This window comes from Stylophora pistillata, chromosome 4 (genome assembly GCF_964205215.1).
Source record: "Stylophora pistillata chromosome 4, jaStyPist1.2, whole genome shotgun sequence".
Lineage (NCBI taxonomy): Eukaryota > Metazoa > Cnidaria > Anthozoa > Scleractinia > Pocilloporidae > Stylophora > Stylophora pistillata.
The window spans coordinates 7,198,309-7,211,302 of NC_142522.1; the positions used below are offsets into that span (position 1 = coordinate 7,198,309).

At 38.1% G+C, this 12,994-nt stretch overlaps 1 protein-coding gene across 3 annotated transcripts in view; it reads right to left on the reverse strand.

Annotated features, from left to right (window-relative positions):
* Positions 1-1,695: 1,695 nt before the first annotated feature.
* LOC111340920 (adhesion G protein-coupled receptor V1) overlaps positions 1,696-12,994 on the reverse strand; it is a 63,219-nt gene continuing 51,920 nt past the window's right edge. For 2 of the 3 annotated variants that reach the window (XM_088757630.1, XM_088757629.1), the window contains 17 exons: positions 12,508-12,621; positions 12,031-12,105; positions 11,274-11,438; positions 10,561-10,627; positions 10,381-10,461; positions 9,321-9,424; positions 8,932-8,989; positions 8,337-8,459; positions 7,943-8,047; positions 7,280-7,402; positions 6,798-6,879; positions 6,443-6,545; positions 5,785-5,942; positions 5,166-5,287; positions 4,441-4,635; positions 3,762-3,827; positions 1,696-2,833 (listed from right to left, as the gene is read on the reverse strand). In XM_088757630.1, the coding sequence (XP_088613756.1) occupies positions 2,564-2,833; positions 3,762-3,827; positions 4,441-4,635; positions 5,166-5,287; positions 5,785-5,942; positions 6,443-6,545; positions 6,798-6,879; positions 7,280-7,402; positions 7,943-8,047; positions 8,337-8,459; positions 8,932-8,989; positions 9,321-9,424; positions 10,381-10,461; positions 10,561-10,627; positions 11,274-11,438; positions 12,031-12,105; positions 12,508-12,621 (2,011 nt within the window). In that variant the 3' untranslated portion in view covers positions 1,696-2,563. The remainder of the gene's footprint in view (positions 2,834-3,761; positions 3,828-4,440; positions 4,636-5,165; positions 5,288-5,784; positions 5,943-6,442; positions 6,546-6,797; positions 6,880-7,279; positions 7,403-7,942; positions 8,048-8,336; positions 8,460-8,931; positions 8,990-9,320; positions 9,425-10,380; positions 10,462-10,560; positions 10,628-11,273; positions 11,439-12,030; positions 12,106-12,507; positions 12,622-12,994) is intronic. The other variant, XM_088757631.1, reaches the window with a different exon arrangement.

Genomic DNA, 12,994 nt, shown 5'->3' on the forward strand with positions numbered 1-12,994 from the left:
TGCCACTGTAATCTACTCCTCCTCTACTCGACCGTAACAAAAATACAACTTCAGGGCGCGAGAAGCCTTTAGGCTTCTTGTTTAATCAGTCAGCCATGACCGAACTTGACAAGAAACGCGCAAACTCATTCTAAAGGACGCGGAAACGCCCATAATGCCCCCCCATAGTGTCTAGCTGCCTAGTTCCCACGGTTATTGTTGTATACTATTTTTGGAATCATACGGAGACGTTAGGTGTAATAAAAAAGTTGTCATGATAAACATATATTCATAAGAACTGTTCACGACCCAAGCGATATATAAGCTAATAAAATAGCCAGACTATTACTTTGATGGTAGAAGTAGTGAGTTTACGACGCAAAACCCAGTGAAGTACTTGTCCAGACCTCTCGTCGGCAGTACATTTGAAAGTTGAATGGGATTTTCCATAGTGAAGGGTTGATCATTGACATCATTGGGTTGTTAAAATAGAGCCAAATAAAATGGTCATGTGATAGTTATGACTATTCTTAAAATCGTTTTTGTTTTTTCAACCTATCGTAACCGTGCAATCTGTAATGTATAGTCCACACTGCAAGTTTTTAAATATTATCGCATCTGTTTTTCATGTTTTTCATGAAATTAAGTGAAAATAATTCCGCAATGACGTCACAGAAAGAAAACTGAGATATTTTGATATAATCTCACTCGTAGTCACTCGTGGTCACTCGTAAGTACTTTTAGACCCTATCGATCTGCGTAGGGAGGTTTCAACGATGTCTTCAAAGTCATTTCTTGTGAGTGTTCCCTCGCGTTTGTAAAATGCATTTCGTTTAGAAATTGTTTTGCATAGAGGCGAGGGTAAGACGGAAAATCGCTTCTAAAAAATACTACTTCTAAAAATAAATCGGCCTAGCGAGAATAATAGGCAATTATATTTGCGAATTACTTTTGGCGTCTTTTTCAAAACGAGGCCTGGTGCTCAACCATTCTCGTGAAAATGAGTTTAATTTGCATGTGAATGAAAACTTATAATCATATGAAAGGATGAGCACCAGGATTCGTTTTGAAAATGAGGCCAAGGGTAATTCGGACATGGGCTATTATGAATTGGAGAAAGGTCTTATCTAACAAAGTGGAGGCGCGGTGACCTCATGGTTAATGCGCTCGACTCCGGATCGAGTGGTCCGGGTTCGTACCCCGGCCGGGACATTGTGTTGTGTTCTCAGGCAAGACACTTTACTCTCACAGTGCCTCTCTTCACCCAGGTGTATAAATGGGTACCGGCAATTTAATGCTGGGGGCAATCCTGCGATGGACTGGCATCCCATCCAGGGGGGAGTAGAAATACTCCTAGTCGCTTCATGCTACAGAAACCGGAGTTAAGCACCGGCCTAATGGACCACTAGGCTCGTAAACAGACTTTACCTTATCTAACGAAACGAAAGGAGCAAGATATGGACTCTCGGTAGTTACTTTGGCAAGATACGAGTATGAGAACATAAAAACCTGTTTTTGGAGTCAACCTTATGACATATTATTGAAAGCGAAATCCGTTATTGTGTACTCAAAGGTATAGCAAACTGCACTCCTGTAAGGTGCCTCCGAGTGGGGACCAGGAAAAGGAAAACAGAGAAATACTTCTAAATAAAAACTGAAAAAAGCAACATAGGGCAGACATTTACGAGAAGCTTAACAATTCTTACACAGCTAAAATACACTTATTTCATTTATTATTCCATATTCACACCATGTTAAGCAAAATTACAGTGTACAGTTAATCCATGCTAGACTAATCAAAGGTTTCTTAAGATTTCCAGGCTTGCAATAAACAGCTTATTAAATAAAGGGATTTTCATATTTCTCGTATTTAACAAATCCGTTTCAACGATGTAGACTTAAAAATACAATTTCGAAGAACTACTTTCACACGCAATTAATTTTGTTAAACAAAATTTTATATTTATCGTTTTAATTTCAGTTTTTTCTATAAAATCGAAAACAACAATAGACACCAGTTAGTGTCTTTCAAATTAAAAAAAAAAGGGTTACAAAATCTAGAAACGAAAATATATGTATGAGCACGACCCAAACATAACTAAACGTATGTAAAGTTAAAACATCCTGATATAAAATTTTCAGCTATCTAAAAATTCTTTTTAGATATCTCGTAATTCTTTGAACAGTTGAGGTTCCATCACAATGCACACTCACGTGATATCATCTTGACGCGGTGAACAAAGTAACAGAGCAGCTTTATTGTGCTTTCCGATCTTAGGCTTTGTTTCAATTCTTCCAAGACATTTACGTCAAAACATTTTGTTTCAATTCTATGTAAATTACCTTCGATGAAAGGGAAAGAACAAATTTCTGGCTTGATAAATTCCCAAGGACCAATTTTGAAAGATTATGGCAAATTGTTTTTAGATGTACAAAACTGTACCCATCTCATTAATTTATCTGGTAATTCATTATTGCATGGCAGTTATAATAATAGTTTGGCACATCTTCTGTACAAATATCAAACTTCTGTTTATACATTAGGAGTAAATAAAATAAAAAAATGTTCACACTAGAATGTTTGTTATAAATGTGTATCAGCGATAGAGATTCTTCTCATTGCATATTGTTCATCTCCTTGGTCACCCAAATCCAGGTCCTTTTCTTCGTCCAGTGTTGGTTCAAAGTGGCCCCCAGTCTTCAACGCAAAAATCAGATCGTCAAAGTCCTGGGTATCATCGTCGTCTTCGTACATCTCGTTAACTCGGCCCAAGCTTTCGGTGTCGTCCAGGTTGACGAACATTTTGCGGCTTCCCTTTGGAGTGGCTCCATAATCTAGGTCGTCCCAGTCAGCCTGCGATTAAAAAAAAGTAAATAAAACGAGTTTAGCCACGAAATGGACACGGGGGGTTGGATCAGCGCAATGAGAGAACATGAGAATGACAGATTTCTTTCACACCAGAAGGACAAGGGACCAAACAAAATTGTTTAGCAGAAATATTGTAGTAAAAGGAAACACTGCTCCTGTCAAAAGGATGAAAGTAATGTAGCTGTTGTAACATTAACACAATACTTTTACAAATATTTTAAAAACATTACGTGAAAAGAAAATCAATGATAAATATTTAACAGATTAATTCTTGAATATATATCAAAATCCTTTAAGGTTAACTTCTATAACAGCAAAATAAACAAACAAAGGGAAGCCATTAATCCTTAGAGAGATAGAATGTTGTAGTCACACTGGATATAATGCGTTGGATTAAATCATTACCTTTATCGTTAGTATTTAGGATTTTAGATGTCACAAGATGTAGGTCCAAAAGTGCCTTTTTGGACAAACTTTTATTTAATTAATTTGAATTTTTTAATTATTTAATGGTTGTTGAAGTAGACCTTTTTCAAACGCGAATTCGCTACCTTTCATTTTATTGCAACACACGTTATCTTCCCGGAGAACATTTTCGCGTAAGAAGAAAAACTAGAAATAATGATGTAGTTTAGTGAAAAGCTGCAAAATTTATTTTCTTCATTGCAAACTTTGAATTCAGTAAAGAAAGGAGCGCATATAATCAACTTCTTTTATTTCTAACCCTAATTGTTTTTATGTTTAAGAAAAATTAAGATGAGCACATATCTTTCACTTCTCTATGAATTTTACCTCTATTTTAGTTCAAATTTTTAATCATGAATCTGTCATATTAGAGGTAGCAAAATGCGGCCTTTTGAATAAGGTCCTTGGTCTTAAAAAAGAGAAAAAAAGTTATGTGGTCAAAACTAACAACAACTCTTGCAATCGGATATCCAACAACGGATCCGCTTCGTCTTTCAATTCTCGTCAAATAAACCTGACTCGATTAAAGAGAGAGAAACAAATAAAAATTGTAATTGTTATTGACATGCAACTATCTAAACATCGCTTATTCTTAAAATACTTTTAAAACCCTCATCTAAATCGTACAATCTTAGTGCATGCCGTGAAAAACACGAAGTATAGACAAAATTCAAAAAGGTCGGGAGCCGTCCTTTCTTCACTTTTTAAATCGAAGACTCGAGCTGATTGACTACGTGTAGATATTCGATCCCCGCATTCCATGCCAATCAATCACTAGGCTTGCTGGAATCCTAATACTATTTTAAGGTTTTAGTGAAGAAAGTAACGCTAAGAGTTAAAGTTTGGCAAAGTGCCTTTGGAAGAGAGGGGGCACAAGTGTGATTAGTAATACGGTAACATTCAGACGATAATCAATGTTACTAAGCTTGCAAAATATTTATAACCAGAAGTTTAAGGTGTTTACGAGTCTTGTAGTTAATGATATCTACATGCCTTTCATATCCAGATTTTCTTTTAAATTTTCTAGATGTTTATTATTCAGTTAAGTCGATCACTACGTTGCCAAAATTACTTGAACCATCGAAATGCGTATGTGGTCCGATAAAAAAAACTTTGCAAACTCTTACCGGTTCATCCGGGGAATTCCTCATCCCGGATCTTTTGAGGCTGGCTATGGATTGTTGAGGGCTTCCAGGACTGTCTCTGAACAGGTCTTCACGTAATTCGATTGGCGGAGACATGGATGGGAACGCAAACGACCGCTTGAATACACCGCGTAACTGATTCCTCATCAAGCAGTACCAGATTAAAACGTACAATGCCTGTAATGATCAAACAATGGCTGAAAAGCACAGCTATGAACTATCGCGAAAACTTAATTTGACAAACTGTAGCAAAGCAATTTTTTCAATCTTTAAGTAAAGAAAGTCTCACTTTTCTTTATGCCTTATTAAAGACTTTAAGCGGTCAGGAAGGCAACGCCGAGGAAGACGTCCATCAAAAAAATTAATTTATATTTTCGGTTACACAATTTTGCAAATGGCTAGACGTGCTTACCGCCTGGTACGGCGCTACACCTTTACTTGTGAGCAGCGTTGAGCTCAAACTAAAAACCTAAATAATATGCCCTCGAGGTTTCCGTTCTCAGAAAAAAAAAATTTGGTCATACATCGTTGCTGTTTTGCAGATGAAGGCTAAGAAATATACGAAGTTTTGAAATGAACGTGCTGAGCTATTATTCTGCTCATTATGTATTTTGTTTTTCCACGTCCTCGTCGTGGTGGTTTACTTAGGGTCACTATTTCCAGTACTAACGCAAAAACTACACCTAGGGCAAGGCAAAGATCCTTACCAATATTCCGTCAGTGATCACAAACAAAATAAGTAGCCAATCATAGCCATAGGCCAAATGAAACCCAGCAAACAACCACGCCAACGTGATCAGAATAAAGAGTCCAATCACCCAGCGGATTTCTAAACGAAAGTACAAACAAAATAAGTTTAAAACATGTTTACAATTAAAAATTGAAAATAGAACCTAGACTTTACCAAGGGCTGGAGCTGGAAGAGAAAGCTGTTTCTACTCTTTTTCGAAGTTCACAAGCTTCTTCCTGTATCCCCATTTTGATCTTTTTGCCTTTATTTTTCCTGCTATGCAAATGTTATTCACAGACTACTGGACCGCATTTCTAAATCAAAGTATCTCAAAAGGCTAATCAGAACTGAAGAAACCCAGTGAAGCAACGAGAACTTAGAATTAAGAACTCTAAAATCTGGGAGAGAAAGCATGACAGGTTGCGAATGGTTTTAGTTTTGCTTCTGGTTGATCAAAAGGGAGGTGCGAATATTCTCGAATAACCCCAAAGTTATGAAAAGTAGAGCCACGTCAATTCCTGGTGATTTTTGCCTTTCGATTTAAAATTGCTTTTAAGTGAACTAAATTTTTGAGGAAAAAACAACATATTAAGTACCCTTTATGTTATAGTGCCCACGGAATATGTCATCGTAGTGTTTCCATTGTGGAGTGACCAGGTATGCCTGGGTGAAGATTAAGGCCACGCCCGTCAGCAGCAGTAGTACTGGGCCGACCACACTGGCAAGGGCAGCGTATGCGTTTGGTATAAAACACCTGGTGAAAAGTGATTTGTAAGAGTTAATATAAATTACACTTTCAAAAAACAGAAAAATAACCAAGCGGTTTAAATCAATGCCGGAGGCTAACGTTTTCCAGGTAATTTTTAGACCGGAGAACGTTTTGAATTTCCGTTTATCTGTTCCGTCCTCGGAACCAGTCAAGATGAGCTCTTTCTCTATATCAATACTCGCCATTTGTAAGCTACTCCTATTTTTGGGCAAATATTGCAGGCTGCGATGTTGTCTCTAACAGCTTTAAATGAGATGTGCTACTCATGAAGTTGATAGCAGTAGCACATAAGATCAATACGAAATTAAAAAAACAAAACACACGCCCTGCCTCAAAAGTTCACTACAGTGTAAATTGATAAAAGGAACCACCATTTCAGTTGTTAACTGATCAGAATTTGAATAATCTTTGACAGTTGGCGAAAAGAGAAAAAAATGCCGCTCAAGTAATAAAGGCAACCGTGTGGGGAAACATCCCATACTTACATGTCTCCATTACTGTGAACATCAGCATATGCTACAGTAAACTCCCAATTGAGGCCAAGTTGAGTGACAAGGATGTATATCACAATGAGCACAACAGGCATCCCTGCGAAAGACAAACGACGAATCACGTCAATCATAACGTACTAGGCATTGCTAGATTGTACTCCTTTGCTAAGCTACCAACAGAAAATCTACATGCTAATAAAGTGATATCAAACATTTCTTATATGCGTGTACCAAAACTCGATAACAACAAACAAACAGATTAACGGGTAATTCATTACTATTTGTACTTTACGTAAGTTATGGATGATGTGACGTCGAAGTTAAAAGGTTAAACAGAATCAGCACTTACCCCATCCAACACCACAGAACATGACCAGTTTCCTGTCGGTGTGCTCGTCATTCAAAACGAAGACACGCCATAGATTCCATCCCTTAAAGCAGAAAAATTTTCATAGCGTCATTGCATGTATCTCATTCACAAACATTGTTACCTGTTTTTAAAAAGCCAAAGGAGTGGGGGCAACCCAGAAATCAAACTAGTTTGTAATCAGTTTTGTCTTTCCACGTTCATACATTCTATTTCAATCTTTCAACCCAAACAGGCTTACCACAATGTATTGATTATCGGAAAGGTAAATGAACTTTTACAAGAGGACCTGGGTGGAGTCTTCTCTTGCAAACTGCGTAGTAACTATTTTCAAACATTATGAATTTTATAAAGACCACTCCTACTTCAGAAATACTTGGAAAAGTATGTGCACAACCTTAGTGTAGCTGTTACCGAGTACACATAGACTGAATATTCCTGTCTTACTTTAAGAGTTATTTTACCTCTATAAACATCAAAGAAAACTGGCAAAGGAAGAAGTAATGAATAAACACGGCCAGCACAGAACAGCGGGTAGGCTCGTCCACTAATTCCGGGCTGAGATACGCGCCCAGAACATACATCAACTGAAAAAGAGCAAGAAACTACCGTTTAATTCGAATAAATGCAGAAATAGTTTTTGGGCACCTCAAAGACGATGGAAACGAGATTGCGGCAAAAAAGTCTTAACGAAAAGAAAAAGAACTCAGCACGTGCGTTTTAAAATTTTGTACATTTCCAGCTATTCATTGTATAACAGCGCAATAAAAAAACGCACCAACTTCAACGATACTTGAAAACACCAATCCCGACTGCAAACTCACGTTTCTACTAGAAACTTAACGCTCCATTTACACGTTGAGGTCTGGTGCCTATCAAGCGAAACAACGCTTTATAGCATCATCCTTACACCGGAGAAAAAGGCATAGCACAGATACTTTTGGGCTAATCGGAAAAATCTTTGACACCAGCAATAAACCAAAAACGCAGTCACCCTGGATAGCGCACAGACCCCAGGCCGTTCGAGTTAAGGTTAAATACGCCTTGCATTAACTTAACTTGTATTTTTCTTTAACAAATGCACTTGATATTGCATAAGTAGCAAAAGTATCAAACAAATTGTTCACCTGGGCCATCATACAAGCGAAAAACAAATGCATCAATAGCTTGGCAGCAAACATGTTCTCGACAGAGCATGCGTGGTGGACAACCAACGCCACGAAAAACGCTCCCTGATAAAAAGAAATAAAAGAGAAATCAAATTCAATTTCCTGTTAGGGAAACACAAAATGTCGCGGATGTAACTCAGCAAACTCAACCAGTGTTAAAGGAATTTGATTTCTATGTATTTCTTAATGATTTAACATCTTAACAATTAACAATTTCGTGGTGGAAAATATTCTTAAGAGAAGATATCAGTAAGAAAGTTAAACTGTTCTTCCTTTCAAAGAAACCTTATCAATAAAACTAAGCAGGTGCAAAAGCAGAGAAACCTTCACATAAATAAAATATATAACATACCATACAGACAAAGCAGACGATGAAAAAATAAATCTTGTAACCCGTCCTGTCATCACTCTCTCCTTGAGCTGCAAAGATTGACAGGTGATCACACTGGCACTCTACGTACTCAGCCTTGTCGTTCTGTTGAAGGAAACAACGATCAAAACACAGTTCGCCCCTTGCTACCATTTGTCAAAATGGTTCAGAGTATAAGTATCATTGAACACGACCATTCCTCACTATGGAATAGCCCATTTGCAAATTCCCCTTGGCCTCATTTTCAAAACGAGTCCTCGTACTCAACCATTCTTGTGAAAATGAGTTTAATTTGCATGTGAATGGAAACTTATTATCATATGAAAGGATGAGCACCAGGACTCGTTTTGAAAATGAGGCCAAGGGTAATTCGCAAATGGGCTATTGGAAAACTCTTAGGGTAGATAAAAGGCCAAACTATGTCAGATTCTTAATAGAAGTTTCTACTTGTTCAATTTAAGAGACGCTATCCCCTGAAACAAAAACCAATATATTCCATCAAAAGATGATGCGCAAAATTTAAACTATAGCCGTACAGGAATGCAAAATATAAATGATTTTGTACATAGATAGTTACCTTTTTAATGCAGCCTTCTGTAGACCAAGCTGACTTGGAGTGATCCCAAAACACACAACTAAAACAATAAATACATAAATGTATAGGGCAAGTATTAAAAAGTTTCGGTCGACAGCAAATGAACACGTTATAGAAGGGAAAGGATAGTACATAGAAGGGTTTTCAAGCAACAAGAAAGCTACCGCTTAAGAATAATAATAGTATGACGTTACTAAAAGACATGCGAAAATTATTACACGGAAAGCAGTCGCTACTACTTAATTACATCAACAATGAATGAATTTATCTAAAGCAGAAGTTAATTGCAGTAACTTGGGTAATAATTTCCACAAACGTCCTCGTCCAGAAGGATTCAGACAACAGCGATCGCAAAGAATGCTGGGACTTACTCGGCTCCTTTGGGAGTAACTCTCTTTTTGTTGGTGTAAATGCGATATGTAACTGGGTTTTGACTGCTGATAGATGGAGTCTCATTCAGTGAAGTCGAGAGCACCTGGAAAACATATCAAACCTTTGTCAGTATAGCTTCAAAATATTATAGAAGGGGAGTAAAAGAAGGGGAGGGAAAAGAATGAAGAAAGGAAGGGAAGGAAGAAGAAAAAAAATGAGCCAAAGTAGATCAACCTTTAACCTTGCCCAATGAGCAATCCAGTAGTTCAGTAACAACAGTATCAATACTAGACCCTCACTCTTCTGACTTGCAACAACAACAACAACAATTTAACATTTATATAGCGCAAACTACTATATAGATAATCAGTCGCGCTTTACAATCAGTTAAGGTGAGATCGGACGTCACAATTCATTAGGCGCAATATGCAGCCACTTCAGTCCATGTATTGATCTCACCTTCCCTCCCCAATTCACCCTAGAGTAGACACTACACAAAGATAGACCACAACACCGGGCACTACATGCCCTACTCTTTTCGAAGAGTGTGTGGGTTCTTTAACGTCCCACAATTCTTATCACATATAAGGGCTTGTGAGACGGGACCTCCATTTATCGTCCCTATCCGAGAAGACTAGAACGTCTAACCATTTGCAGATATTATTACAAAGGCAGCAATTTCTTCTCAGTTATTTAAAGACCCTGACAACAGTCCAGCGCTCTACCAATTGAGCTAACCGGGAGGCGGTTAGCTCAATTGCAGGTCACTTCGCAAAAACAAAATGGCAAAGGTTTTAGTGCTTCTCCCTCAAAGACATTCTTTGAAGTTTGATAGATGAAGAATCGCAATCTATGTGAACAAGGAGTCGCTAAGTCTGCTGCGTTTGCCTACAGCAATGGTTCGGTGGATAGGATAGGTGGTACAAGGTCGAAAAAACAACACACAAAGATGTGTATACAGGCAGTACACATTGTATAATTAAAACCAAATGAGACAAAAGAGATGCCCTGCAAATTTCGGGAATACTGCGATTCAGGACAAAAAACGAAGATCCTTACCTTTTCGTTGATAACAGGAGGTTTGTTAGGTTTGTTGAACCAGTGAGCAGTTTGGTAATCGATAAAATGAACATCGTTACACTAAAAAGGAAAAAAAAAATGTCAGATCTGTCGAGGCCATATGGTAACTAGTTCGAATAAGAACAATCAATCAGATCTAAACCAAATAATAACACAAACCTCGCTTGATGAAGAAGATGAAGAGGAAAACATACGTGACGGATACTGGAAGTAATCCTCTCCTTTCCTAAAAAGGATATATTAGGGTATATTTATATATGATCTACGTAAACATACCCTAATTACCATCATAAGGCATTAAAAAAGAATTTTTTTTCCTGTTCCCCTTCCATTTTCTATGACATGAAGAGTAACGCTCCCCTAGATTACATGGTGGACCATGGAAAGTTACTTAAGAAAATTCATCACGTTTTTCCAGTTTGCTGGTACTCATTTAACTCCTGAATTGAGAGAGAGGGAGCACTGTTAAGATGCAATATTTTATCAAAGCCTCCGCATCTGAGAGCAGTACCTTCGAGGGGTTCCGTAAAAATGGATTTACTACATGGACTGCTAAAATTGGTTGGAGATACCTCTAAAAGTATTTTCTAAGAGAATGAAGGTTTTCGTTTTCCTTAACCCATTGGAATGGCTAGCGTCTAATTTCTCCTCACAATATCAACTATGAATCACACATTAATGTCACGAGAATAAAGGAAATGATCACCAACTACAGAAGCTCTTGATTGTTAAACAAATTCTCCTTGTCAGCACTTTAAGAAATGTATAGCAGGCAGTATAGAGAATATGCATACTGATGTTAGGATGCAAAGGGTTAAGAAGACAACGTTACATGCAAGCTTCTGCCATACATTCGAGGGTTAGTGACATACCCGGCGACAATTTTCAGCCCGTTCAGTTGAGAAGGCAACCGTCTAAAGCCTTTAACTGTAGCGCGTTGTCCCTGGAGAGATGCACCGTTCTCGTCTGGGCAGGGCAAAGCATACATCAAAGAAAATGCAAACGTTTCAAAAACTGTGGAGAGTTTGTCTTGACCCCTGAAAAATCAAAGGACGCCACATCGAACTTAAAAAAACCGTTAGATAAGTTATTGTTGTTGTCTTTATTTCAGTGATAACAAGGCTGTGCTCTAAGAAAAATTGAATGGAGCCCGGTGCTTTGATATTGTGAAATACAGGGTGCCCAGTATGTACTGTTTACGAAAAAAATAGGATTCCTTAGTTGCCCAAGAACAAAAGTAAGGTGCCAGGAGCTACCGTGCGCTGCTAAAGCCCACCCCTGAGTAGTAGTTATTATTACTATTTAATGAGTTAGGGAAAAATCAAGTTTTCATACCATTCCAGTATTCACAGGGGACATGAGAACTGCTGCAAGCTGCTTAACGCGCGAAAAAAACGCTAGTGGCAAAGTGGTGATTGGCTTCGGCCTCTGATTGATAGAGAGGGTGGCGCGAAATTCTCTTAAACAACCAATCACAGAGCGAAACAAAGAAAGACCTGTGTAAAACCGGAGTACTTTCGATACTCCATGGAAATAAGCTTAAATGTCACAGAAAATATGGAGATCACTCAACAGCTGCTTCCTCTCAAAGTGTTGGGATGACTAGGTTAGAAATGAACTCTCTCTCACCTTGTGTCGTCTCGACTGGGATTCAATAATTCATCAAAGATGTCCATAAGTAGCTGTTTGGACGAATCTCTCAACCTGGAAGACCAGCGTTTAAATTCTAATTATTCTACAACCAATGCTTCTAGTTATCTTCAGTTTGAGAGAGATAAAACATTATCCAAAAGTTTTCCAATAGACTTCCTTCGATGTATAAAAATGCAGAAGCTTTGTAGACGTAAAGGAATTTGAACTAAAGTGCTTGGCCAATTACTAACTGTTTGTGTCCTCTCAGTCTCGAGCCAGGGAATTATATTAGTAGTTCACTCCCTGGTACCAACTTTTAATCCCAACGAAACAGTTAAGAAACTTCAATCAAGGATAAAGTAAGACGTGAGTCATCTAGGAGAACCTAACTGAGTACAGATCTTTAACGAGATCTACCGCTACTTGTTCAGTCCTTAAAGCTTACGTCAAAACTGATTCAACCTCTATACTTACGCTGTGCCCTGGCTCTTCTTGTCACTCAAGATGATATTAATTGTATCCATTGTTAGAGTAAGTCTATCTTCATCCAGTGTTGTCTGTATGTTCGATTTTAGATCCGTGAAGATCCTGCAATTTCAACCAAGTAGATACATAAAGTTAACTTTTGCAGAAATGTAAGTGTGTATATAGCACAGCCCCTCTTAGAGGAGACCGTTGTTAAGACATGTAGAGCCACACACAGTTTACCCCAGATTTCCTCTACTGCCTCGGGCACTCCTCAAAGTTTCGCCTACTTCACGAACCACTCTCGACGCCTCTGGAGAACTAGTCATCAAGCTTAGAACAAACTTCTCTCAACAGATGTCATAAACACCGGCACCCTAAAAACGACTTATTAATGACACTAATATAACCACTGGACCAAACACGGTGACCTAACTTTACCATCGCATCGAAACTGTCCAGTCCGAGACTTAAGTTACTCGACTGACAAAAAAAC